Source organism: Cervus canadensis, chromosome X, assembly GCF_019320065.1.
Source record: "Cervus canadensis isolate Bull #8, Minnesota chromosome X, ASM1932006v1, whole genome shotgun sequence".
Lineage (NCBI taxonomy): Eukaryota > Metazoa > Chordata > Mammalia > Artiodactyla > Cervidae > Cervus > Cervus canadensis.
Genome location: NC_057419.1, coordinates 15,060,883 through 15,088,666, shown reverse-complemented (window position 1 = coordinate 15,088,666; position 27,784 = coordinate 15,060,883). Strand labels below are relative to the sequence as shown.

At 38.9% G+C, this 27,784-nt stretch overlaps 1 protein-coding gene across 6 annotated transcripts in view; it reads right to left on the bottom strand.

Moving 5' to 3' along the window:
- Window positions 1-27,784, bottom strand: part of ARHGAP6 (Rho GTPase activating protein 6) — a 488,293-nt gene that overhangs the window by 174,553 nt on the left and 285,956 nt on the right. The window contains exon 1 of one of the 6 annotated variants that reach the window (XM_043458076.1): window positions 15,077-15,452. The exons of 4 other annotated variants lie outside the window; for them this stretch is intronic. In XM_043458076.1, the coding sequence (XP_043314011.1) occupies window positions 15,077-15,091 (15 nt within the window). In that variant the 5' untranslated portion in view covers window positions 15,092-15,452. Of the gene's footprint in view, window positions 1-15,076; window positions 15,453-27,784 lie in introns of those variants that run through there. One more of the 6 variants, XM_043458079.1, reaches the window with a different exon arrangement.

Sequence of the window (27,784 nt, the reverse complement as noted above, 5' to 3'; positions counted from 1 at the left end):
TATTCACTCAGTATACGTTCCCTGAGATCCACCCAAGTTGTTGAATGTATCAATAGCTCATTTTTTTATTGTCAAATTATATTCTACAGTATGACCCACTACCACAGTTTATTTAACAAAAATGCATTTTGGATTCAATGCAATCTTATTAGCTGCACCAATGCTACAGAATATGACTTGACAGGGGACTTACATAAACTGTCTTGTTTTTATTACAAGACCTCCACTATGAAGTGAAAAATGAAACCAATTCTTTGTATATTTTAAATGAAAGCTTGCACAAGTGTTTCAGTCAGCTAAATATTTTAGCCTGGACTATTTTAGCTCTAAATTATTCAAATAATTATCTCAAAAATTTCTATGTAATTTAGCATGCAGAGAATGCCTCTGTTTGAGGGGGTGGTATATTCCTCAATCAGATGTTATTTTTCTGCTAACACTATACCATTTTTACTAGTGATCATAATTATCGAGATTTAGTCTTCTGGCGATTTTCTCCTTCAAAATTTACAAGGAGCTTACAAAAGTTCAAATGCACTGTATTTTTGGCAAAGGACCCTCATGCTTTGTCTGCATTTTACTGCTTCCTTTGCACCTGGGAAGAGCTATTTTAGGACTGTCTAGACAATCACCCCAGCTTTAAAGGTCTTTTCCTTTCTTGTCACATAATCGCTGAGTATGGAGGGTAATAAATAGATGATGCTGGCACTCTCTCATCAAATATACTGTTCAAATAGAGTCAGGAACAAGAATGCCTTTGGTCTGGCTCACAAAACTGAGAGGCTTTAATATATGGTCCCATACTTGCACCAACTGATCCATCTTTAAACCAACAAGAAGGTGTCCTGCCATCCACACTTTTGCACTGTAGTATCAGAATTACACTTTTTGGTTGAACTGTATGACAATGGTTAATTTTTTTGTACCATTTTGGACCTATAAAAATGGCAATTTCAAATGATTCAACTCAAGAGATCTGGGAAGGAATCTAGACATGGTCTGGTTTCATTTCCCTTCTCCAGTTCCCAGGAAACACTAACGCTGACTCTAGTGGTGACCCAGAATGCACAGCTTCTGCAGGCCACTCTTGCCATTACAGGAAACAAGTATGATCCCTGGACATTCTCCACACGCTTGTTCAATCTAATTCCTCTGGGTCAGTTAGTAAGATCCCAGGGGGACATGCACAGATTAAGTCTACTTCACCTCTTACAGTCCTTTCTTTCAAGAGGTGACAGACAGCTTTCAAGTTCTCCACACGAGTCCTAGAGCCCACTATCTCCAGGCCCCTTAATGGGTCCTGAGAATGCTTCCTCTTGTCTGATCCTCCAGAGAATCTTTCTACTGACAATCTCTGATGATAATAGTATTTCTTTTTAGAGGAAAAAAAATGCACCAGGATGGAGATAAATAGACGAAAAGGCAAATATAGATATAGATATGAAACAATAATGAACCAGTTTTATTTACTTCCTTATGTTTTGTTATTAGTGTATTTATTTTTCTATAAGATACCAACATACGTTATTTTACTGCAAACACTATACCGTTTCTAATGTCACTTTCAAATGCTTTCTCTACCCTTACCTCTCTGTTTTTCCCATTTTCTCCACTGCTGTTAGTGAAAGTCGCTCAGTCGTGTCTGACTCTCTGTGACTCCATGGACCCCACTTTTGCTTATGTGCACCATTTTCCTCATTTCTTCCTTCATTAGCCACTTGATCACGAGCTTCTTTGCTGCTGCTCTTCCTCCTTTCAGGCTCTAAATGGTGGCACTCCTCATGGCCCTGTTCTAGGCTAACATCACTTAAATCAAACCTTCTCAAGACGTGCCCAGGGTCTGTGAATCTCTTGAATCAGATTCGTCAGAAATGAGCTCCATGAAAGAAGCAAACTTTTAACATGAATTACTGAATTCTCAGCACCTGGAAAAGTCTCAGGCCTACTTCCGTGCTCAATAAATATTTGTGGAGGAAATGGATTACCTGAAGTGCTTGTGGAAATCATGTTCCTGGTATGTACTCTTGGACTCCTAAACTGGAATCACAGTGTATCTGGCATTTGAGAACCCAAATTTCTGCTCTTCTATTACATGACCTTTCATCCAATGCCCTCTCCCCACTCCTCATTCTTCAGTGCTCTGAGAAGCCTTTCCAGAACCCAATCTCTGCTCAGACTAAATCAGATCTCTTTATTATGCTCTCTCATAGAATCCTTTTCTCTGTGAAACTTACTGTCACTCTAATTTTACACATATGTGTGAGACTGTTCAATGAAGTCCTGTCTCTCCTGCCAGTTTGCCTCCAATCTTGTAGGTTCCTCTTTAACATTATATCCCTACTTCCTCATCTGAGTCGCACTCATTGTGGGCCCTCAATAAATAGAAGTGGATGAATTCATACTTGTAATATGGATTGAAAGTGAAAAGTGTAAGTTGCTCAGTTGTGTCCAACTCTTTGAGACCCCACAGACTTATACAGTCCAAAGAATTCTCCAGGCCAGAATACTGGAGTAGGTAGCCTTTCCCTTCTCCAGGGGATCTTCCCAACCCAGGGATCAAACCCAGGTCTCCCACGTTGCAGGTGGATTCTTTACCAGCTGAGCTACCAGGGAAGCCCTCTACCTCTAAAATGTATTTCAAATCCATCCCTTCTACATCTCCACAGTTGCTGCCTATCAGCAATCAACTGGATGGTTGCTATGGCCCAGTAACTGCCCTGTGTCCATTCTCACTCTATAACAAACAACTTTCTACACAGAACTCAAAACATCAATTAAATCATCTCCAGGTACAGACTTACCTGATGGTGTCCTGCTGCAAGGGAATGAAGTTGATACACCATAGCTAGACCCTGCCTATCTGTCCACAGCACCTCATGCCATTGCTTCCTTCTCTCACTCTTGGGACTGCTGACCCCCGTTTTCCATATAATGTTCCTTCCGCATGGAATGATTGCCCATGTGTCCCCACCCCTTGCTCATTTCACATAGCTGGCTCCTTCTTCAACTTCAGTCCTCAGATATACTGCCAACTTCTCAGAGCCACCTTTTTTAACATTCTGTCTAAAATGAGGTTCCATCTTCTGATACTTGTTATCATAGGGATCTGCTTATTGTTGTTGTTCAGTCGCTAAGTCATGTCCGACTCTTCGTGACCCTGTGAACTGCAGCATGCCAGGCTTCCCTGTCTTTCATTATCTCCTGGAGTTTGCTCAAATTCATGTCCATTGAGTCGATGGTGCCATCCAACCATCTCATCCTCTGCTGCCCCCTTCTCTTCCTGCCCTCTATCTTTCCCAGCATCAGGGTCTTTTCAAATGAGTCAGCTCTTCGCATCAGGTAGCCAAACTATTGGAGCTTCAGCTTCAGCATCAGTCCTTCCGATGAATATTCAGGGTTGATTTCCTTTAGGATTGAATGGTTTGATCACTTTGCTGTCCAAGGAATTCTCAAGAGTCTTCCCCAGCACATTTCAAAAGCACCAATTCTTCATTGCTCAGTCTTCTTTCTGGTATAGCTCTCACATCTGTACATGACTACTGGAAAACCATAGCTTTGACTATACAGACCTTTGTTGGCAAAGTGATGTCTCTGTTTTTTAATGTGCTGTCTAAGTTTGTCATAGCTTTTCATAGGTATGTCATAGGAGCAAGCAGGATCTGTTTACTACATAGCATTTACTACACATTGGAATTACAGATTTACTTTTGTTCATTATCTTGTTTCTGCATGGAAAGCTCCATGTAAATCTTATTCACTATTTCATCCCCAGAACCTCAAACAGAACCTAGCACATGACAGACTGTACTGTGAACGAGTGGAGAAGGAAAAAATAGCTAAAATAGAAGAGCACCAACAGATTTTTGATGACAGGTCCTGGGGCGGTTCAGGGAGGGGTTGACTATGAAGGGGCAGCAGGAGGGAATCTGTGGGGTGGGGGGAATGACAGAACTCTTCTGGGTCCCTATTGTAGTGGTGGTTTACAAGTTTATGTATTTGTCAAAACTCAGAATTGCACCCCTCCAAAAGATGAATTTTACTATATGTAAATTAAAAATAAATTAATCATATTATATGTTTCTGAAACCCATCATTCCAGAATAAATAAAAAATGGGCCAAAGAACTAAACAGACATTTCTCCAAAGAAGACATACAGATGGCTAACAAACACATGGAAAGATGCTCAACATCACTCATTATCAGAGAAATGTAAATCAAAACCACAATGAGGTACCATCTCACATCAGTCAGAATGGCTGCTATCCAAAAGTCTACAAACAATAAATGCTGGAGAGGGTGTGGAGAAAAGGGAACCCTCTTACACTGTTGGTGGGAATGCAAACTAGTACAGCCACTATGGAGAACAGTGTGGAGATTCCTTAAAAAACTGGAAATAGAACTGCCATATGACCCAGCAATCCCACTCCTGGGCATACACACTGAGGAAACCAGATCTGAAAGAGACACATGTACCCCAATGTTCATCACAGCACTGTTTATAATAGCCAGGACATGGAAGCAACCTAGATGTCCATCAGCAGATGAATGGGTAAGAAAGCTGTGGTACATATACACCATGGAATATTACTCAGCCATTAAAAAGAAAACATTTGAATCAGTTCTAATGAGGTGGATGAAACTGGAGCCTATAATACAGAGTGAAGTAAGCCAGAAAGAAAAACAGCAATACAGTATACTAATGCATATATATGGCATCTAGAAAGATGGTAACGATAACCCTATATGTGAGACAGCAAAAGAGACACAGATGTATAGAACAGTCTTTTAGACTCTGTGGGAGAAGGCGAGGGTGGGATGATTTGAGCGAATAGCTTGAGACATGTATATTATCATATATGAAACGGATTGCCTTCCAGGTTCGATGCATGAGACAGGGTGCTTAGGGCTGGTGCACTGGGATGACCCTGAGGGATGGGATGGGGCGGGAGGTGGGAAGGGGGTTCAGGATGGGGGACACATGTACACCTATGACTGATTCATGTCAATGTATGGCAAAAAACCACTACAATATTGTAAAGTAATTAGCCTCCAATTAAAATAAATAATTTTTTTAAAAAGTAAAATAAATAAATAAATAATTGTTGTATTTTCAAAAAAACAAAACAAAATAGAATAAACCTAAGAATCCAAGTTTCCTAGGTTTGGGGCTCTTTTGTGGGGTCAGTTAACTTCCCAGTTTCGTGGTCAAGTAGTGACTCAAACCATACTTGCCCTTCTCATTTATCAGTTTAAAGAAAGGAAATGGGAAATAAAGATGTGGAGGTTAAACAATACAAGAAAAAACACAGTGGTAAAATAATATTTAAAATAATAACGTGATAAAATGTCAGCATTTATTTGTGACATCTGGCTCTGTTTGTATTGGCTCACCACAGTGGTGCCTCCCACACATACACCCACGGCTGACCTCTGCTTGGTACAAGTGATAATGACTAAACTTCACATATTATGCTGGCATAATCTATCCCTTCCCTGGAGGGCTGTCGCACACAGGGAATTACAGTTTCACGGCCGAACAATGTTTCTTTCTCAAAATATACCACAGTCAACTTTCATTAGAACGAAGTTATACAGGCTGATAAATTGTTGTTTTTTGCCAAATCATTACTCATATTCACCCAATATTTACCCAATATAAGCCACTGACAAACCCCATTCAATTGGGGGAAAGCAGGATGCAGAGATATTAATAGATTCTTTAGATGTGAGTTGCATTCTCTAAAGTAATCATATGACATACAAATTTCGTCTTATGACCTTCCTCCCCACCCCCACTATTGACTTTTATCCATTAGAACATGTTGATGGATATACCATTTCAACATGAAATATTTGGATATCTGACTGATTTAGGGAAAGGGAAATGGTGAGATAATTTCCTCTTTTATCAAGCTGAATCACTGAGTTCGCTCTGTTGCTATGCTCACATAAGTCAATGCCATAGCAACTTCTCGGTTTGCTCTTAAACACTGGAGCAGGACGATGCTATTAGGTATATTTTTTTTCAATTCTTAGATTTTATTTGTTCCCTTAGAAGTGTAAATTTTATATTTTACAGTACAGGGCTATTTAGTTATCCTTTGGAAGTCTTATCATTCTTGACTGCCATATATATCATCAATGTCAGTACAACAGAAGTGCTTACTTGTTGGAAAATTCTCCCATAGTTTCCCTTTATTTTTCTCAATCCCTAGCTCATAATTAAAGTTTGTGCTTTGAACAGTATAGACTGGATCTTATTTTGGACTTTTTGGGTGAGGATCCTGAATTTAAATGGGACTGAAATATGCAATATAAAATTCATGAAATACAGAAATGCATGAACTTCTCACAAACCCACTTGAGTAAATTCAGTAAAAGCCTAATTATCCCTTGGTATGTACTAGGAAGTGTGCCAGGTTCTAGAAAGAGATCAAATCTTCACTATCAAGGGGTTCAGAAAATATCTAAGAGGCAGAGATAAGAGCATATTCTAGTTTCTATGAGCTCTTGCTGTGGAAAATAAGGGACATGTACTTTGCTTCTTCAGGGTTTAGGTTTTTCACCTACAAAATATGCTGTAATATCTAACTTAAGGCTAGTTTATGAAAATCACAAACCACACCACCTTTATCGCTGCTATCTTTAGAGTGTCATGGGCTGATGAACTGGAAAAATAATTGACTTGTTTCTGAAATAGGTTTCAGATTCCATGTTTAATTCTATGATTATTTAGCCACCTATGTCAATATTCTAATTCATTAAGGAATTAGGATTTGTTATTTGATATAGGCAATAAATTTCACTGAAATTTTAGATATCCATCCACCATCCTACAATCATGTGTTAATGTATCCAAAACTAGGAAAATTCTGTTCAAGTCATTTTTGATTTAGACATCTTATAATTTGAAGAATGTGCATCATGTACATTAGATGCATTTTAAAATGTCTCAGGGTATTGTCAAATTTTTATTTCTGATAAGGGGGACAGCTGAATGTTCTTAACACTGGACTTGTTCTGGACAGGAAGCTTACTGAAGCTAGCTCCTGTTGCTCTTAGAAGTGGGCGCAAAAGGTTTAATTCCATAGGTCTGTCCTGATTGTAATCATGGAACTGGAAGGTTCTTGTACTTATTGATGGATTATATTCTAAAATTATGTGTACACTATGATGAAATAGTGCTTGCATTTTTAGGAATATTAACTTGTTGCTTTAATAGATAGTCCTGAGGTTATGCATTTGAGAAGCTATTACACATTTTACATCTGTAATTCTCAGTGTGTTCCCAGGTCCAGAAGAGTCTGTCTCAGCTGGAAGCTCTTGTTAGAAATTTAGAAATTCAAGTGCTTGAACACCACACCAGACCTAGGGAATCAGACACTCAGGGTGGGGCCCAGCAGTCTGTATTTTAACAAGCTTTCCAGGGGATTTCAATGCATGCTCAATTTTGAGAGCTACTGCTTTACATAATTCACATTTTTTATTTGGGATCATACATATACTTAGGTTGAGAAATAGTTCTTTTTTTTTTTTTTTTTGATGTATCCTTTGTGGCTATTTGCTTGTTTTTGTGTTACTTTTGGTATTCTGAGAAAAGTAGGATTTCTGCCTATTCTAGTGAGGTTAAGACACGAGACCACCTAGTTCCTGAAAAAGTTCAAAGTCACTTTAAAAATGTATTATTAGAGAAATAATAAAAGGATGACTAATTTGAATAATTTAGCAATTTGGGACTGACGAAATAACAATGGCTTAGAGTCAGAGGGACTTCAGTCCAACATTTAGAGGTTAAGTAGGAGTTTCTGAACCTCAGCACAACTGACATAGTGGCATTTGGGGCTGGATAGGGATTTTTTGTTTGTTTTTTTCTTTTTTTCTCATTCTTTTATTTTTGGCCACACTGCACAGCATGCGGGATCTCAGTTCTCCCACCAGGGATCAAACTCATGTCCCCTTCAGTGGAAGTGCAGAGTCTTAACCGCTGGACCTCCAGGGAAGTCCTGGGGCTGGAGAGTTTTATGTCGAGAGGTGAGGCTGTAGGATGTTCTGGCAGCATCCCTGCTTTCTCTACTCACTAGAAGCCAGTAGCATCCTCAACCAACATGTGTCAATCAAGTGTCTTATTGTCAAATGTTCCCCTGGTCGGGTGGGGGGTGGACAAATTGCCCCCATTGGAGAACCACAGGGTTCAACAACTTTGATCAGTTCCACTAGTCCAGCAGAAATTCTCAACCTTGGCTGCACAGAAGAATCAATTAAAAATACTAACACTTTCGGTCCGTTCCAGCCTGGTTGTATCAAATCTCTATGGGTAGGCTCAGGGATCCACAGGTCCTTTATCAAAGCTCACCCAGTGGTACTAAGGTTCAGCCAAGACTTCATAAGCACTGCAGTGACATCACTGTGCCTTAATTTCCTCACCCAGGAGACGACTGCAATACTATCTGTTCCAACCACCACACGGGACATTCCAAAGATTGAATGACAGAATGCGAGAGCGTTTGTTCCACAAAGCATTAACTGTGTCAAGGGCAGCAGAGAAAAATAATGCATGTGAATAAGTCACTATAGAAATGAAAAGCTGTCTTCAGTCCTTGATAATGAATTAGGATGATTTATACTCACTGTCTCTTAATCACACATCTCATTTACCACATGGAAGAGATATAGGGAATTTGCAAAGTCTCTCTTGGAAGTGAACTCATACCATTAATTTAGTCCTGGATGGACAGAAAAATGTATCAAATCAGGTCAAATTAGTCTACTGTGTACCAATGATAATTTGCACATCTAAAATCAATTCGCTAATCTTTCCATCCTTTTGGATCTCAAGAAATTCACTTTAATAAGTAGGAAAAATGCAGATCCATCTAAAAATAAACCACCTCTTTAAAAATTGTTAGAATGTGGAAAAATCATACACATTAAAAGTCTGGTATAGGCTTCGGCTGTGTTCATATGTATTATTTCTTTTTAAAAAAGATTAAAATATCTGAATCAAACAATATTAAGTATTAAAATTTATTAAAACTGAGGGAAAAATATTTGTTTTTTTCTGCACTTTTCTTTATGTTTGAAATATTTGACTAAACCTAAAAGTGAAAGCCGCTCAGTCCTGTCTTCTCTTTGTGACCCCATGGACTATACAGTTCAAGTAATTCTCCAGGCCAGAATACTGGAGTGGGTAGCCTTTCCCTTCTCCAAGGGATCTTCCCAACCCAGGGATCAAACCCAGGTCTCCTGCATTTCAGGCGGATTTTTACCAGCTGAGCCACCACGGAAGCCCTAAACCTAAAAGAGGATGATAAAATTAGTTTGGACAAAGCACCAGAGAATACTCCAAAGGAAAATAAAGTTGAAAATGTATGTTTCACTTGGTGTCAGGTGACCAAGGACACTCCACAAGGATGGAGAAACCAGCTAAAGGCAAAGGGAATTTATCTCACTGACTCACGTTACATTGCTGGCATATTCGGGTAGGGGATACCAGGCCTTTGACACTGAAGTTCAGTTTTGAACTTGCCAACATGTAAGGAATAACAATATGCTATTACATATTTATATGTACATACATATTACATATGTTATTACATATTATATGTAATAACAAAATGTTATTAGCTTATTTTTGTCAAATGTTCTACTACCTTTAAAACTAAGCAATCTATCATGAAATGTCTGTTTCTACCCTCCTGTGCATGTGTGCTCAGTCACTTCAGTCATGTCCGACTCTTTGTGACCCCATGGACTGTAGCCCGCCAGGCTCCTCTGTCCATGGGATTCTCCAGGCCAGAATACTGGAGTGGATAGCCATTCCCCTCTCCAGGGGATCTTCCCAACCCAGGGATTGAATCCGGGTCTCCAACATTGAAGGAGGGTTCTTTACCATTGATCCACTAGGGAAGCCCTGGAAAACTTCAGCCTGAGGGCCAAATCCAGTTTGCCATCTGTTTCTATAAACACGGTATTAATTTAATACAGCTTGGTGTCTCTGGATGCTTTCAGTTACAATTTCAGAGTTGAGTAGTTGCAATAAAAATCTGTGTGGCCCCAAAACCTAAAATATTTACCATCTGACCCTTTACAAAAAACTTTCCTAACTCGTGTCCTAGAATGTTAACATATAGAATTTTCCTTTAGATTAAAATAATTGGACAAAATAAAATGTTTTACAATGATTTTTATATTGTAGTCATGTGGTAATATACAATTTATACTATATTTACCTTTTAATACCAATAAACCAATTATAAAGATTATAGTGTTAATTACCACATTTTCTCTTTAAAAAAACTAATGTGGTCTACCAAAAAACTTTTCAGAGGATGTGTTGATGATTAATTATTTAATATGTTGTTAAAATATCACTGTCTGATTGTTTCTCAAACTGGCCCTTTCCTAAAGTAAAACTATTTTTCTTGTATAGCTATTTTCAGTTTAATAACTGCGTTATAGGTAAAAACATTTATGGAAATTTATTGACAAAGAATTCTTCACTTTTGAAAGAAACGAAAAGTCATATTTGCATGCTAAGGAGAAATGTAAAGTAACAATGTCTTTCAGTCCTTATAAATAATTACCTTAGTAGAGAGTAAAGATGACATGTATGTGTCAACATAAGTAATAGCTTAATTTTAGTTCATTTCACATGCCTAGACTTTCTAGTGTTTGGGGAAATTTTAAGAAAAGGAGATATGTTTGTAGCTACATAAAATTGTATCATTCCCAGAAGCCTCAGAAACTGAAAATGAGACCTTAATGATCTCCTCAAAATGACCTCAATATAGGAAAATGATAAGTAATAAAACAAAGAGAATACAGAACTATGGTTGCCAAGGCAACCATAATCATAATTCCTTTGAATTTTAGTGAAGCATTCACTGCAGTTCAATCTAAGTTCATCATTCCTTAAGAAGCTTATATAAATTCAAAGTACTTATTATCTACAGCAGTATCATTCTAATCAAGCAGATGATGACAGGCATGTAGAACAGGAACTGGAATGCCCATGGCATTCACGTTATGGAAGAAAGATGGGAAAACGACACTTGCTAGCATATGCAATGGCCAAGAGAACATTTCTTTCCATTCTGTTCCATTCAAGACACACTTGTGGTACTAGGCTGGCTGCTGCCATGTATGGAAATGTGAGTCTTATATATAGATAATGGAATAAACACAGATTAAATGAGCTACAATCTCCTTGTAGATTCCCATAGCCCTAGAGAGCTATGACAAACTATAGAACGGCTGGCAAGCACAATCCACAGATTACCATTTGAAGACCTTTTCCCTAAAGGTAAATAAATATGTGTGACCATCAGTTTGCCTTCAGAGTGAAGAAAATAAAATCTTTTCCATAAAATTTTGAGGAAGCTATTATTGCTCATTTGTATCTCATTTGATGCCATCTTTAGGACTGAAGAGGATATTGTTTACTCCAGGCAATTGTCAATATCTGGGAGGTTGGGCAGCCAGAGGTTGCCTTGATGGACGCTAAACAATCTCTGCTTGTATTCTCCTACTCAGACACTCCCCAGTCTGAAAGTTTGTAAAGATGGCTGGATGTTTGAAAGTCTAAATGCATTTGCCCATGGAAACAATGGTATACATAGTTGTTTTGGTCCCCAGGCCAGCTGATATAGTCTCATTTAATCCATAACAAACTAGATATGCAGAGTGGGAAATATAAGTGGGAACACCATTCTTCTCAGACTCTGGAAAAGAGAGAAGACTGTCCATCACAGTATGCATAAATTAGCACTGGGTAGGGTACAGAGGTCCCTGTATGTGCCCCTAGGTCAGAGAACATCTCCTGTGAGTACTGCTTCCTGGATCCATCTCAGTAGCCTGGCCCACTGTAGAGACTCCATCCATATCTTGCTGGATAAATAAAATAATGAGCACTTTGCCATGTAATTCTGTGCTAGTCATTTTAGCATTTCTGAGATTCTCCTTCCCTGTAAATTAGATATTTGGAAAGAGTAGCCTAGGCACTATGCTTGGCTTGTTCTCCATTTATGGGTAACTCATTTGACCCCTGTTTTCTTTTTTTGATACTATGGAGATAACAATGGTTCCCACAAAGGGCAGATGGGAAGATGTATCATGAAGATGGAGATGGAGTTAGAATAAGCCTTTTACCACAGGTAGAGAATGGAATATTATGGTTTTGGAAAGGAAACTGCTGAAAAAATAGACACCTTCCAGCTTCTTTCACTGGACCAATAATGCAATAACACTCTCCAAATACATACTCACAGCAAAGCCCATTTTTAATAACTCCCATCCCATCTTTCTAGTGTCTCCTTTCCTTGATTTTTTTCCTTTATGTCTTTTTTCTTCTTCGACACTTAACCACCATCTCACTTACTTTATTTTCTGCTGTCTATTTATTGGCTATCCCCTGGCAAATAGATGGGGGAAAAGATGGAAACAGTGACAGACTTTATTTTCTTGGGCTCCAAAATCACTGCAGAGAGTGACTGCAACCGTGAAATTTAAAGATGCTTGCTCATTGGAAGCAAAGGTATGGCAAACCTAAACAGTGTATTAAAAAGCAGAGACATCACTTGGCTGAATAGTCAAAGCTATGATTTTTCCATTAGTCATATACAGATGTGAAAGTTGGACCATAAAGAGAGCTGAGTGCCAAAGAATTGATGCTTTTGAACTGTGGTGCTGGAGAAGACTCTTGAGAGTCCTTTGGACAGCAAGGAGATCCAACCAGTCCATCCTAAAGGAAATTAACCCTGAATATTCATTGGAAGGACTAATGCTGAAGCTGAAGCTCCAATACTTTGGCCACCTGATATGAAGAACTGACTCATTGGAAAAGACCCTGATGATGGGAAAGAATGAGGGCAGGAAGAGAAGGGGGCAACAGAGGATGAGATGGTTAGATGGCATTATCAACTCAACGGACATGAGTTTGAGCAAACTCCAGGAGATGGTGAAGGATAGGGAAGCCTGGCGTGCTGCAGTCCACGGGGTCACAAAGAGATGGACACAACTGAACAACAACATTAAGTATGCAATAACATTACATCTAAAAATGTACGTATCTTTATTTTAAAATATTGCTAAAAAATACTAACCATCACCTGAGCCTTTAGCAGGTTATAGTATTAATAGTAACATCAAAGGTCACTGATCACAGACCACCATCACAAATATAAAAATAATGAAAACATTGGAATTATTGTGAGAATTACCTAACTGTGAGACAGGGACACAAAGTAAGCAAATGACGTTGAAAAAAAAAATGGTGTAGATAGACCTGCCTGTCACAGGGTTGCCGCAACCTTCAATTAGTAAAAAAAAAAAAGCATTATCTATGAAGCATGATAAAGTGAAGCTCAAAAAGATGAGTGATGCCTGTAAACGTGTAGAAAAACGGAATGCTGCTGGGATTTTAGGCTATATACTGAAGCCAGGGAGCCACCCTGGTACAGTGGAAAACAGCTCAAGGCAGGAGATACCAGACCCTCAGAATCAGGGGGTGTGCGTTTGAATTTTTGCTCTGCCTCCTAATGCCTATTGACTTTGAGCAGTTAGAGAACCTTTCATGTTTCAGTTTTATCATTTTAAAAACTGGAATATGATCCATGCCTTGCAAAACTGTTGTGAGAGTTAAAAGAAAAGATGGAAGTAAACCCAGGAAATTGAAGGCCTTTAACAGGTGACAGACATTCTCACTGTTTCTCATCGCACTCCTAGCTCTGCCCTCACTACAGCAGCCTTACTCAAGTCCCTTAATTCCTCTGGTCTCCAGTTCCCTTTCCTATACAATAAACAACTGGGTTAGAATGATTCCAAATAGACCTGCCACTCTGAAAATCCTATACACTTCATTTTACTTTCCCAAGTATGTAATTATCGGACTGGGTGAAATAGACCTTTTAGAGATAATCTAGATTGATCTAGAGAGGCTTATTAAGTATGATGAATTGTCTGTGTTATAATTCTATATTCATAATCTTAAAGTATAATTTTTACTTAAAAAAAACCCTTCTGGAAGAAAAGTTTTCCATGTCTCAGCAACTCCAACTCCAGATAGTTTTTCAATGCTTGGGAGGGGCTGAAGGGGCCCAATATTATAAGGATAAATGTCATTAGGTGCTGAAATCTTCCTTTTGCATTTATGACTGTGTCCCAAAACAGAATCCTAGAAAAGAGAAGTGTGGTTCATAAATACTGAGAGACCTCCTAGGAATCCGGTAGGATTTCATATACATTTGTTGATTTATATTTAAATTTGTTATTCATTTACAAGTTCCCACAGGCTACAGTCCATGGGGTCTCAAAGAGTCAGACATGACTGAGTGACTACTACTACTACTACATTTATAATGCCCCAAATGGGATGAGCTTAACAACTTGTGAATCATAAAAAAAGGAAGAAAATCAAGTTACTAAACAAATTATTTTCCCTTTGAGTCATATGCACCCCATAAGATAACTCTGACGTAGCACTTACATCACAGAGATATTTACTTACGATGAATAGGAAACAATTTCCTTGCTGCCATCTAGCCTTTAAAAATCCTTTTTAAAAATTTATATATTCAAAGAGCTTCCAGGGGAAAAAATCTTTTAGGTCTGTAACTTCTGCAGGAAAAAAATGGCCTGAAATATTTCCAAATACACTACTGAGAAAGAGCTCTCTTGAGTACAAACACAATTTTTGATATCTTAAAGCATATCTTGGTTTGAACAACACACCTTTGGGTCATATTCAAAGTACACAACTTTGGGTCAAATTCAAATTATGCACGCACACACACACCACGGTACCACCCACTTCTCTTATTTCCTCTTACAACCAGAAAACGGAATGTTTTACTGCAACAGCACACACCCTTTCAATTTGCATAAATATAATGCCTTTAACCCATTAAAGAAGCACAAAAACATCATCAGGGCTGAAATCAGTCAAAATGAATAATACATGTTTAAAATAAAAATAAACCTGCAATTTTAATGTAAATTTTACATGGATAAATAGCTATGTTAAAATAAACATCTGCATCACACAATTAAATATAAGTGACCTAGGAACGCCCAACTTACAAATATCCTGTACATGGGAATAGTCAACCCAAGCTAGCGGACCAGGACCAGGGCAGGTTCTCCCCAGACTTGAAGTTGGGAGAAGAATTCCCCTAGGATTCACCTTAGTCTCTTCCTGCTGGATACCGGACGATGGCAGTGATCAGAGAAGGGGGAAATGGGTAGCCATGATTCTCAAGCCACCACAGTACTCCCTTCCCACTATGCTCACCAAGGAATCCATTTCCTATAAATGTTACAAAGAGTGCCTGGGTTCCCAGGCCGGTCCATCAGAAGTCCATTGGACCCAAACTGCAGCAGGAACTGTGCTATTAATACCAGGCTGACTTCCCATCTGGAAGCCAACTCCAGTCCTGACAGTGCTCGTCAGCTCTGTTATGGTTAAATGGATTTGTAGGCGGTCCTGGGAGCCTGCCAATTAGAACATCCTTTCTGTGGGAAAATTCCTGTGAGGCCCAAACAACTCACTGACAAACACAGTTGTAGTAGACCACATGTTGGGAGACCCTTAGGCATTGACAAATCAATCCTCACCCTTTCCTTCTGGAAATGCCTGGGTGAGTATTATAATAAACCCTTGCACAAATAAACATATGGCAAGACCAACAGTCGGCACATGACCTGCTCCATGGTAACCAGTGGGTATTTTTGCTGCCATCATTAACGTGACAACAGATCTAATCCTCCCCTGATGCACACATGTACATGCATATAGACACATACACACATGCACACATGCACACTCCACTATACAATGCTCCATGCAAATATGTTTCCATCTATACAGAAATGTCTTTGTCTTCTCATGAGGAAAAGATGAATCATAATCCAGGCCTGAGCTCTGTACTCTAAATGTTGTTCTCTTGCCTGCACTTGATTGTGGGGCTTGATTTGCTCTTGTTAATCCTCATTCTCAACTGACTCTCTCAAGTTCAAAAGACAACTGTGGGACAACCAGGCAAAGTATGGGACAGGAAGTGAAAGAATCATAATCAAGATTAGTGCGTGCATGCGTGTGCTCTCAGTCGTGTCTGACTCTTTGCAACCCCATGGACCGTAGTCCATCAGACTCTGCTGTCCATGGAATTTTCCAGACAAGAATACTGGAGTGGGTTGCCATTTCCTGCTCCAGAATCAAGTTTAGACTTGGGACCTAAATAACATCATGTTCGAATCAACTGAGAAACTCACTATTACATAATAGTCCTCTTAAATTAGTGAAATGTGTGCAAAAGATACTGCTCTCATCAATGGCAGGAAGAATTTGGTACAAACTGGTAAATTACAATTTCAAATAGTCCCTCCCTCACACACACAGCTAATAAGGCAAAAGAGGAGATGTTGGATAATTACACTAGGAGATGAAGGATATTCCCAGCCTAGGCACCTTAAAAACACACACTGTTAACCAGTACAAATGAAGCAATGGACCTACTGAAGCAGGCACATCTGGTATATCCTCGGTTGATCCAGTAAAAGAAGCCAAGGGCCTTTATTATTTACTTAAAGACAGCATAGGAATCATTGAAGGTCAGGGTAGTGTATGAAAGAGCAGAGGGTCTTCCAAATGCTCAGAGTCATTAACCAAAGGGCAAGGACAAAGATAGGGATCAAGCTCACTATGGTGACTTGTCTTCCAGGGAGAGGGCCAGAAGAGAGGTTTCAGCAACCTGAATCAACTCCCTTAATTCTCCAATACAGAGCCATAAATGACACTTCAGCTTTGTTGTTATATCTTTCTTACTTAACCATCCAAAGGATAAAATATTCTAGCACCATGGAGAATCCAAAGTGAAGTAAGAGCAGGCTTGGGTTTATTTCTTAAAATAAGTGCCGGAGAATGATCTTTCAAGTTGGCATATCAAATATCAATATATGTATACTTTGTACTAAGTATACATACTATGTTTACTCAGTTGGATGTATATATACTGTGTATATGTGTATGAATACATACTATTTTTTCCATACAATGTATATATTAACCCACTTGAAAAATGCCTTCAAAGTGTATCAATGAGTACAACCATACTCAGTTCTACAGCCATCCATGGGAAGCTAATTAGAAATTAGTGCCTTACTAATTAACATGTTTCCAAACTGAAGGTAAGTTATAAGTATGCACATCTGCTTCAGTTGTGAAATGCACTATCCTTTGCACTATTGCACACGTTTCAACAAAAATCTGCCTTCCAGGGTAGACAGAGCTCCTTGAAATATTCAGTCTGATCAATACACAAAGGTAAGCCCCGCCCCTTCAAAGGGGTTCTCTTAAAAGACATTTGGAAAGACAGCAAGAAAGAATTTCCCCATCCAAGTTAGGTTAACTTGCATGGTGGTGTGGAGTTGGAGAAGGTATTAATTTCACACAGTGCTTTCTCCCAGGCAAAAGTATTTTAAAATAAAAACAGTGGGGAACAAAGTTCTAATTTCAAGTTACCCTGAGAACTAAGCTCCTTCTTTTCAGGGAATTTACCCAGCATGATCAGTGCTTAGAAGTCTTCAGTGTTGATGTATTTGCTGGAGTGTCCTCATTTGACCAGAAGCAATCTGTCTCAGGTAACAGTAAAACTCACACTATACTGAAAAAAACAAACTATGGGTGGCATGTATGTCAACCTGGGATCAGGTGTCCCAAGGACCACATTTATTTCTCGACAGTTGATCACATCAAGTTTAGGATGAGTTTTAATATCCGGCACGTGGCCCAAATGAATTTTACCCTGACTCCCTCACTCCTTGTTTCAATTCCGTCTTCTCTAATTGTTCCACTTCCTTTTTGGTAAGTCTCCTTGACCTCATCATTGGGGAAGGTGTGCCCATACAGTGGCGGACCTTCGCCAATAAAGGGTCTAGGATTTCTAATGAGACAATCATCTTTTGTGACGGCATCAGGTATAATTTTCATGCAAAGAGGTGCTCAGAATACCTGAAAGGACAGAGCATCTAACATTTTTATTGTTGTTGTCAAGCTAACAAAACAGGTTAAATATGTGATGCCAACTGGCTAATAAACGGTTATACACACACACACACACACACACACACACACATGTATACACACACGCATACATACACATACAAGACGGCAAGAGTGAACGTCAACATTCTAGGAATCAGTGAACTAAAATGAAATGGAATGGGTGAATTTAACTCAGATGACCATTATATCCACCACTGTGGGCAAGAATCCCTTAGAACAAATGGAGTAGCCATCATAGTCAGCAAAGAGTCTGAAATGCAGTACTTGGATGCAATCTCAAAAACAAGAGAATGATATCTGTTTGTTTCCAAGGCAAGCCATTCAATATCACAGTAATCCAAGTCTATGCCCCAACCCGTAATGCTGAAGAAGCTGAATCTGAATGGTTCTATGAAGACCTAAAAGACCTTCTAGAACTAACACCCAAAAATTATGTCCTTTTCATTATAGGGAACTGGAATGCAGAAGTAGGAAGTCAAGAAACACCTGGAGTAACAGGCAAATTTGGCCTTGGAGTACAGAATGAAGCAGGGCAAAGGCTAATAGAGTTTTGCCAAAAGAACTCACTGGTCATAGAAAACACCCTCTTCCAACAACACAAGAAAAGACTCTACACACAGACATCACCAGATGATCAATACCAAAATCAGATTGATTATGTTATTTACAGCCAAAGATGGAGAAGTTCTATACAGTCAGCAAAAATAAGACCAGGAGCTGACCGTGGCTCAGATCATGAACTCATTGCCAAATTCATACTTAAATTGAAGAAAGTAGGAAAAATCACTAGACCATTCAGGTACAACCTAAATCAAATCCCTTACGATTATACAGTGGAAGTGACAAATAGATTCAAGGGATTAGATCTGACAGAGTGCCTGAAGAACTATGGACAGAAGTTCGTGACACTGTACAGGAGACAGGGATCAAAACCATCCCCAAGAAAAAAAAATGCAAAAAAGCAAAATGGCTGTCTGAGGAGGCCTTACAAATAGCTGTGAAAAGAAGAGAAGTGAAAAGGAAAGGAGAAAAGGAAAGATATTCCCATTTGAATGCAGAGTTCCAAAGAATAGCAAGGAGAGATAAGAAAGCCTTCCTCAGTGATCAGTGCAAAGAAATAGAGGAAAACAATAAAATGGGAAAGACTAGAGATCTCTTCAAGAAAATAAGAGATACCAAGGGAACATTTCATGCAAAGATGGGCACAATAAAGGACAGAAATGGTATGGACCTAACAGAAGAAGACATTAAGAAGAGATGGCAAGAATACACAGAAGAACTACACAAAAAAGATCTTTACGACCCAGATAATCACAATGGTGTGATCATTCACCTAGAGCCAGACATCCTGGAATGTGAAGTCAAGTGGGTCTTAGGAAGCATCACTATGAACAAAGCTAGTAGAGGTGATGGAATTCCAGTTGAGCTATTTCAAATCCTGAAAGATGACGCTGTGAAAGTGCTGCACTCAATATGCCAGCAAATTTGGAAAACTCAGCAGTGGCCACAGGACTGGAAAAGGTCCGTTTTCATTCCAGTCCCAAAGAAAGGCAATGCCAAAGAATGCTTGAACTACCACACAATTGTACTCATCTCACACGCTAGTAAAGTGATGCCCAAAATTCTCCAAGCCAGGCTTCAACAGTGAACCGTGAACTTCCAGATGTTCAAGCTGGATTTAGAAAAGGCAGAGGAACAAGAGATCAAATTGCCAACATCCACTGGATCATTGAAAAAGCAACAGAGTTCCAGAAAAACATCTACTTCTGCTTTACTGGCTATGCCAAAGCCTTTGACTATGTGGATCACAACACACTGTGGAAAACTCTTAAAGAGATGGGAATACCAGACCACCTGACCTGCCTCTTGAGAAACGTGTATGCAGGTCAAGAAGCAATAGTTAGAACAGGGCATGGAACAACAGATTGGTTCCAAATAGGGAAAGGGGTACGTCAAGGCTATACATTGTCACCCTGTTTATTTAACTTGCATGCAGAGCACATAATGAGAAACAACTGGGTTGGATGAAGCACAAGCTGGAATCAAGATTGCCGGGAGAAATATCAATAACCTCAGTTATGCAGAAGACACCACCCTTATGGCAGAAAGTGAAGAAGAACTAAAGAGCCTCTTGATGAAAGTGAAAGAGGAGAGTGAAAAAGTTGGCTTAAAGCTCAACATTCAGAAAACTAAGATCATGGCATCCAGTCCCATCACTTCATGGCAAATAGATGGGGAAACAATGGAAACTGTGAGAGACTTTATTTTTCTGGGCTCCAAAATCACTGCAGATGGTGATTGCAGCCATGAAATTAAAAGATGCTTACCCCTTGGAAGAAAGGTTATGACCAACCTAGACAGCATATTAAAAAACAGAGACATTATTTTGCCAACAAAGGTTCGTCTAGTCAAAGCTATGGTGTTTCCAGTGGTCATGTATGGATGTGAGAGTTGGACCATAAAGAAAGCTGAGTGCTGAAGAATTGATGCTTTTGAACTGTGGTGTTGGAGAAGACATTTGAGAGTCCCTTGGACTGCAAGGAGATCCAACCAGTCCATCCTAAAGGAAATCAGTCCTGAATATTCATTGGAAGGATGATGCTGAAGCTGAAACTCCAATAATTTGGCCACGTGATGTGAAGAACTGACTCATTTGAAAAGACCCTGATGCTGGGAAAGATTGAAGGCGGGAGAAGAAGGGGACAACAGAGGATGAGATGGTTGGATGGCATCACCGACTCAATGGACGTGAGTTTGAGTAAACTCTGGGAGTTGATGATGGACAGGGAGGCCTGGAGTGCTGCAGTCCAATGGGTTTCAAAGAGTCGGACATGACTGAGTGACTGAACTGAAGTGAACATGTACTTGTACACCTGGAGGAGGGCATGGCAACTCACTCCAGTACTCTTGCCTGAAGAATCCCATAGACAGAGGAGCCTGGCGGGCTGCAGTCCAATGGGTTGCAAAGAGTCAGACATGACTGAAGCAACTTAGGACATACAGACACACACACAGTGATAATGGTGGAGTGGTAGGTAGCCTTTACCATCTCACACTTCTTTAGTGGTTTCCATTATCTACCAAAGAGAATCTAATAGTTGTGAATGCCCAAACGGGTGAGGGTCAGTGTATAACACCTAAGCCTACAAGACTGGTGTGATGATTAAATGAGATAATAATTGCCAAGCATTTAAGACAGAACCTGGCATCTATGAAGAGACACAACCACCATCACCACAATCACCATCATCATCATTACTCTCATTATAATCATCATTATTACCACCACTATTATCACCATCATCATCATTTTGACTATTAATTATAGGATTTTAGTTAAGAAAGGAATGTGCTCTATGATAGAGTAAACTCAAAGGTAAACACAGTAATATATAGTTCTTGTATTAACAGAGGTGTCCCAGTAGGGTATCAGCCTCGATATATTTTCCCCACGGATGACTCCAAAAGGTTAGGTAAATGACCAATTTCAGTGAAGTATTGGACAATTTTTTTTCTGGAAATTTACCAGATATAACATGTAGCAGAAATGGTTACACATTCAAATGGATGTGAAAACTATGAATATCATGTACTAACTACTAGGAAGAATAGATAATAGGAAAGAGAATTAGAGTTTTAAACTATAGTTTAAACTTATAATAATTTAATTAGATCAAAAGTTTAGAATGAGACTAAAACAAAAAGATTCAAAAAATTAGAGAGAAGTCTGCATTTAAATTGTAGCAAAATTAATCTGGGATAGAGAAGCAGTTTGAGAAAGAGGCAGAGCTCTTAGATTGTCCATGAAACTCAAATGAAGTCTGACAAAAGTGCTCAACCAGGTAACGGAAACTTGGGCAGCATGAAAAGAACTTTAGAATCCAACCTGATAAAAATGGTAATGCAATGTACCCCATTCAGGTCAGGGCACTCCTGGAGCATCAAACTCTGTTCTGGAGGCCACACCTTTGGAAGACATTGACCCATCCAGCAAGCCCTGAAGGGAGCAGTGTGGATGGGGGAGGGAAAGTTCTAGATATATCATCACTTAATAAATCTATTAATTTCACAAATGGATTTGAGTCTGTTTAGTCTGGAGTGGTGGGACTTCCCAGGTGGCTCAGAAGGTAAACAATCTGCCTGCAGTGCAGGAGGCCCAGGTTCAATCCCTAGGTTGGGAAGATCCCCTGGAGAAAGGAAGGTACCCACTCCAGTATTCTTGCCTGAAGAAGTCCATGGACAGAGGAACCTGAAAGACTACAGTCCCTGGGGTCGCAAAGAGTCATACACAACTGAGAGACTTTCACACATTACAGTCTGGAGTGGCAGAGACTGTGGGGTACGAGAAATGTTGGCTTAAAATATTTGAGTGGCCATCAAGGGAATTCCGTAGTACCTCTGGCCTATCTTTCAAGAGAGCAGATTTCAAATGACTGAATGGGAATTTCTGGGAGTAGGCCTGGACCTTTCCCCAGGAGATTCCTTCTAAAGAAAACATTTACCCAAGGATAAGTGGCTTTGGGGGAAGAGAACTCTTTACATTCAGAGGTTCATGTAGCTAACCATTTGATTATCTATTACCAGTGTGGAGAAAAAGGATTCCTACTTTGGGTGAGAGGCCAAGTACATGATCTCTGGGGTCACACCACCAAGATTCAATTCTCCTACACTGTTTCGATGAAATATTAGAAGAAGAGGTATAAAAAACCCCAGGGCTTCCCTTGTGGCTCAGCTGGTAAAGAATCTGCCTGCAATTCAGGAGACCTGGGTTCGATCCCTGGGTTGGGAAGATCCCCTGGAGAAGGAAAAGGCTACCCACTCCAGTATTCTGGCCTGGAGAATTCCATGGACTATACAGTCCATGGGGTCACATAGAGTTGGACACGACTGAGCGAGTTTCACTTTCCTTCATGAAGAAGAGGCAAGGATTCCTTAAGGAAGAAGAGGATGCTTAGAAATGAGAGAGAAGAAATTTATCGATGGCTTTGTGTGGCTGAGGTGTGTAGCAAGTGGTGTAGTCTCCATGATAAGTGGATTCATGCTAATTAATTAATAAAGGCCTGAACCAAACTTTAGAATTTTAAGACTGGTCCTAGGAATGATGCCTTATGTTTTTTCATGTTCCCTACAATATCTGAGGCAGTAGGCATGCAGCAGGTGTTCACCAACCACTTGCTGCTTGGTTAACTTTCCATTTTTTCTTCAGGGGATTCAGATTAAAGAATGAGGAATAATTAGCCAACAGTGGAAACTCTGGTTTGGTAAAGTGGCTATTTGCTTGACTCCTTTCACTAGGGTGTATGATTCTAACCTGACTGGAAGTATTTTGATGTCAGAATGATAAAAATTGCTTTGGTTGTTTTGTGGCAAAATATCATAGTATCAATATGTTTGTTTGTTTGTTTTGGCCATGCCATGCATTCAGCATGTGGGATTTTAGTTCCCCAACCATTTCCCCTTCAGTGGAAGCATGGAATTCTATCCTCTGGACTGCCAGGGAAATCCCTGGGGATTTTTCCTTAAATACTTTCATCACTGCTAAATTTTTTGCCTTTTGAAAAACATTGTTATACTTTTTTATATCTGGTGGGACATTAATGAACTTTGCTAGACTGTCATTCAATATTGTAGTGATTTAATATAATTACTTGATATAATATTCTAAGATATGTGGCATATATTTTATTATGTGCACATTTTAAGATCTAATAAAACTTTCTAGAAGATTTACATCCATCTATTCACTATATAGTTAAATTACACCAAAAGAAATTGAGAATTTATCACATAATTAAATAACATAAAATATCCACCTTGCCTTGACCCAGAAATGAGGGAAATGATATTACAGTGTTAAACAAGTATAGAACATTATCGCAGGGCATATTTGCTAGAAGGCATAATATCTTCAAATATTCCCTTTTCCTCTTTATTCCTATGTTGGTAATACACTTAGTACTAACTGAGACTGTGCCTCTAATTAATTTGTTTTCACCTTTTGTTCCTGGGGAATTTCATCATAGCTATATTACCTGCCAGTAGATGATAGTTCAGGTCAACTGAGAATGCTACCACGTTCTCTCCTGCAGTCTCTGAGTATTTCATTGTGGATTTTAATTGCAATAGCGTGCTTATAACCCAACCCCAAACTGCACTGAATTGGGAAGTCATTTTTAGTCACCTTTTATAATTAATATCAAAATAACAGATACATACACAGTGCATCATTCTTCACATTTCATCATTGGACTTAATCACTGCCAGAGCATTGAGGATGGATAAAATCCGAGGGACTCTGATTCACAGGATTCTTGACTTTTGTCTCATTCAGTTGGTGGGAAATTCTCTTCAAGTTAGATGAGAGATACAGTTAGAGAAATCTGCACCCTACACTCTCATGATTTGGCTCCTTTTTTATTGGTCTTCAAATCTGATATGTATTTTGGTCAGTTGATCAGACTTCTAATTCTATCCATTGCATTCAAATAGCTATAGTACTTTTTCTCCTTTCTTCTCCCAAGTTTGCAGTATTCTCATGTATGGAGTCCTTCTGGCTAGTGGCACAGGACTGTCTGAACACCACAAAGCATCTCTCCTCTGTGCTAATAAGTCACTTAAAGCCCAAGTAGTACCTTGGATATCAATAAGTCATGACCAGTAGTGTCCTAGGGACACAGTGATTTTCCTAATAAGTATCTGCTATATGAACAGAGGAACTAGAAGTACCAACCAGGTATGCTTCTTCTCAAACTTGGGTCTTCACTATGATTTTTTTTTTTAATTGAGATATAATTCACATACCATAAAATTAACCAATTTGAAGTGTGCAACACTTCATGGCAAATCGATGGGGAAACAATGGAAACAGTGACAAACTTTATTTTTTTGGGCCCCAAAATCACTGCAGATGGTGACTGCAGCCATGAAATTAAAAGACACTTGCTCCTTGGAAGAAAAGTTATGACAAACCTAGACAGCATATTAAAAAGCAGAGACATTACTTTGCCAACAAAGGTCCATCTAGTCAAAGCTATGGTGTTTCCAGTAGTCATGTATGGATGTGAGAGTTGAACCATATAGAGCATTGAAGAATTGATGCCTTTGAACTGTGGTGTTGGAGAAGGCGCTTGAGAGTCCCTTGGACTGCAAGGAGATCCAACCAGTCCATCCTAAAGGAAATCAGTCCTGAATATTCACTGGAAGGACAGATGCTGAAGCTGAAACTCCAATAATTTGGCTACCTGATGTGAAGAACTGACTCATTGGAAAAGACCCTGATGCTGGGAAAGATTGAAGGCGGGAGGAGAAGGGGACAACAGAGGATGAGATGGCTGGATGGCATCACTGACTCGATGGACATGAGTTTGAGCAAGTTCCAAGAGTTGGTGATGGACAGGGAAGCCTGGTGTGCTGCAGTCCATGGGGTCGCAAACAGTCGGACATGACTCAGCGACTGAACTGAACTGAAAGTGTGCAACTCAATGGGTTTTAGGATATTCATAGACTTGTGCAACCATCACCACAATCAATTTCAGAACATTTTCATCACCCCTAAAAGAAACCCATACTTAATAACACTTACTCCCCATTCCAATCTCCCCCAGTCCCTGGCAACCATGAATTTCCTTTCTTTGTCTGTGGATTTGCCTGTTCTGGGTATTGCATATAAATGCAGTCAAACAGTATGGGCCTTTTGTGTTTAGATTCTTTACTTAGTGTAATGTTTTCAAGTCTCATCCATGTTGTAACATATATCATTCCTTTTTGGGACTGAATAAAATTCTATTATATGCATATATCACATTTGCTTATCCATTTATTGATGGATATCTAGATTCTTTCAATTTTGTGGCTATTATAAATAATGCTGCCATGAACATTCATATACATGTTTCTGTATGGACATAGGTTTTCATTTCTCTTAGGAATACATTCAGGAGTGGAATTTCTAGGTCATATGATAATTCTTTTCTTAATTATATCTTGTTTTCCTCAGAGAGCCATAAATGATCTCAGTCCTTTTGTAAATTCTCCCATAATTTAGTAATTCTATTGCTTTTTTATAAAAGAAAAATCAGTTCCAGTTATTTTATTCTGTTTTATCATCATAAAGGTCATCCATTCATGTCTAGTAATGGTTTAATGGAAAGTCCTGCAGAAACTCAAAAATTAAATCCTATGTATTTATCTTCCTAAAAATAAATCCATCTTAGTTTAGAAAAAATCTGTATGTAACAGAATGGGTAAATTCTCCATTGATTAATAATACAAATGGACCAACCTGAATTAGTGATGTCATAAAAAACTCTTTAAAAAATTTATTTATTATTTTACTTTACAATATTGTATTGGTTTTGCCATACATTGACTTGAATCCTCCATGGGTATACATGTGTTCCCCATCCTGAACCCCCTCCCACCTCCCTCCCCATCCCATCCCTCTGGGTCATCCCAGTGCACCAGCCCCGAGCACCCTATCTCATGCATCAAGCCTGGACTGGCGATTCATTTCACATATGATAATTTACATGTTTCAATGTCATTCTCCCATATCATCCCACCCTCAGCCTCTCCCACAGAGCCCAAAAGACTGTTCAATACATCTGTGTCTCTTTTGCTGTCTCGCATACAGGGTTATCGTTACCATCTTTCTAAATTCCATATATATGCATTAGTATACTATATTGGTGTTTTTCTTTCTGGCTTGCTTCACTCTGTATAATAGGCTCCAGTTTCATCCACCTCATTAGAACTGATACAAATGTATTCTTTTTAAAACTTTTTATGTGTAACTTTTTTAGAAAATATTCAGGAATACATATAATCACTCAGAATAAAAGAAGAAACTTAATTAGAAAATAAGAGGAACATTTATAATTAACAAATTCATTAATTCTGTAAATATCTCTTAAAGGAAAGTTAAAGGTAACCAAACAGTCTTGCTCATAAATATTAAAATTATAACCTCCAAATCTCATTTAACATATACTAAAAGGTTTGCTCAAAACATATATCAGCAGCAAACTTCCGAACACCATATTTCAATACATTCACTATTCCAAGCCACCTTAGTATAAGCTAATTGTGCACTGCATTGCTTCACACTTTAAAACAATTTTCCTTCCCTTGTCTTCTAAGAAGATGCTTCAGTGAAATCATTTTGTAAAAATCCACTGGGATTGAAGACCATTAGCAATTTATCAATCAGTCACACAGATAAAATGTGACTTTGAATCTTATACAAATACCATTCACAAATGCAAACTGTTTTTCTACATCTTTAGTTGATGAAGAGAATATACAAACATATTCCCTCTGTGATTTATGTCGGAGAGTGTTTTGCCTATGTTCTCCTCTAGGAGTTTTATCGTTTCTGGTCTTACATTTAGATCTTTAATCCATTTTGAGTTTATTTTTGTGTATGGTGTTAGAAAGTGTTCTAGTTTCATTCTTTTACAAGTGGTTGACCAGTTTTCCCAGCACCACTTGTTAAAGAGGTTGTCTTTTTTCCATTGTATATCCTTGCCTCCTTTGTCAAAGATAAGGTGTCCATAGGTTCGTGGATTTATCTCTGGGCTTTCTATTCTGTTCCATTGATCTATATTTCTGTCTTTGTGCCAGTACCATACTGTCTTGATGACTGTGGCTTTGTAGTAGAGTCTGAAGTCAGGCAGGTTGATTCCTCCAGTTCCATTCTTCTTTCTCAAGATTACTTTGGCTATTCG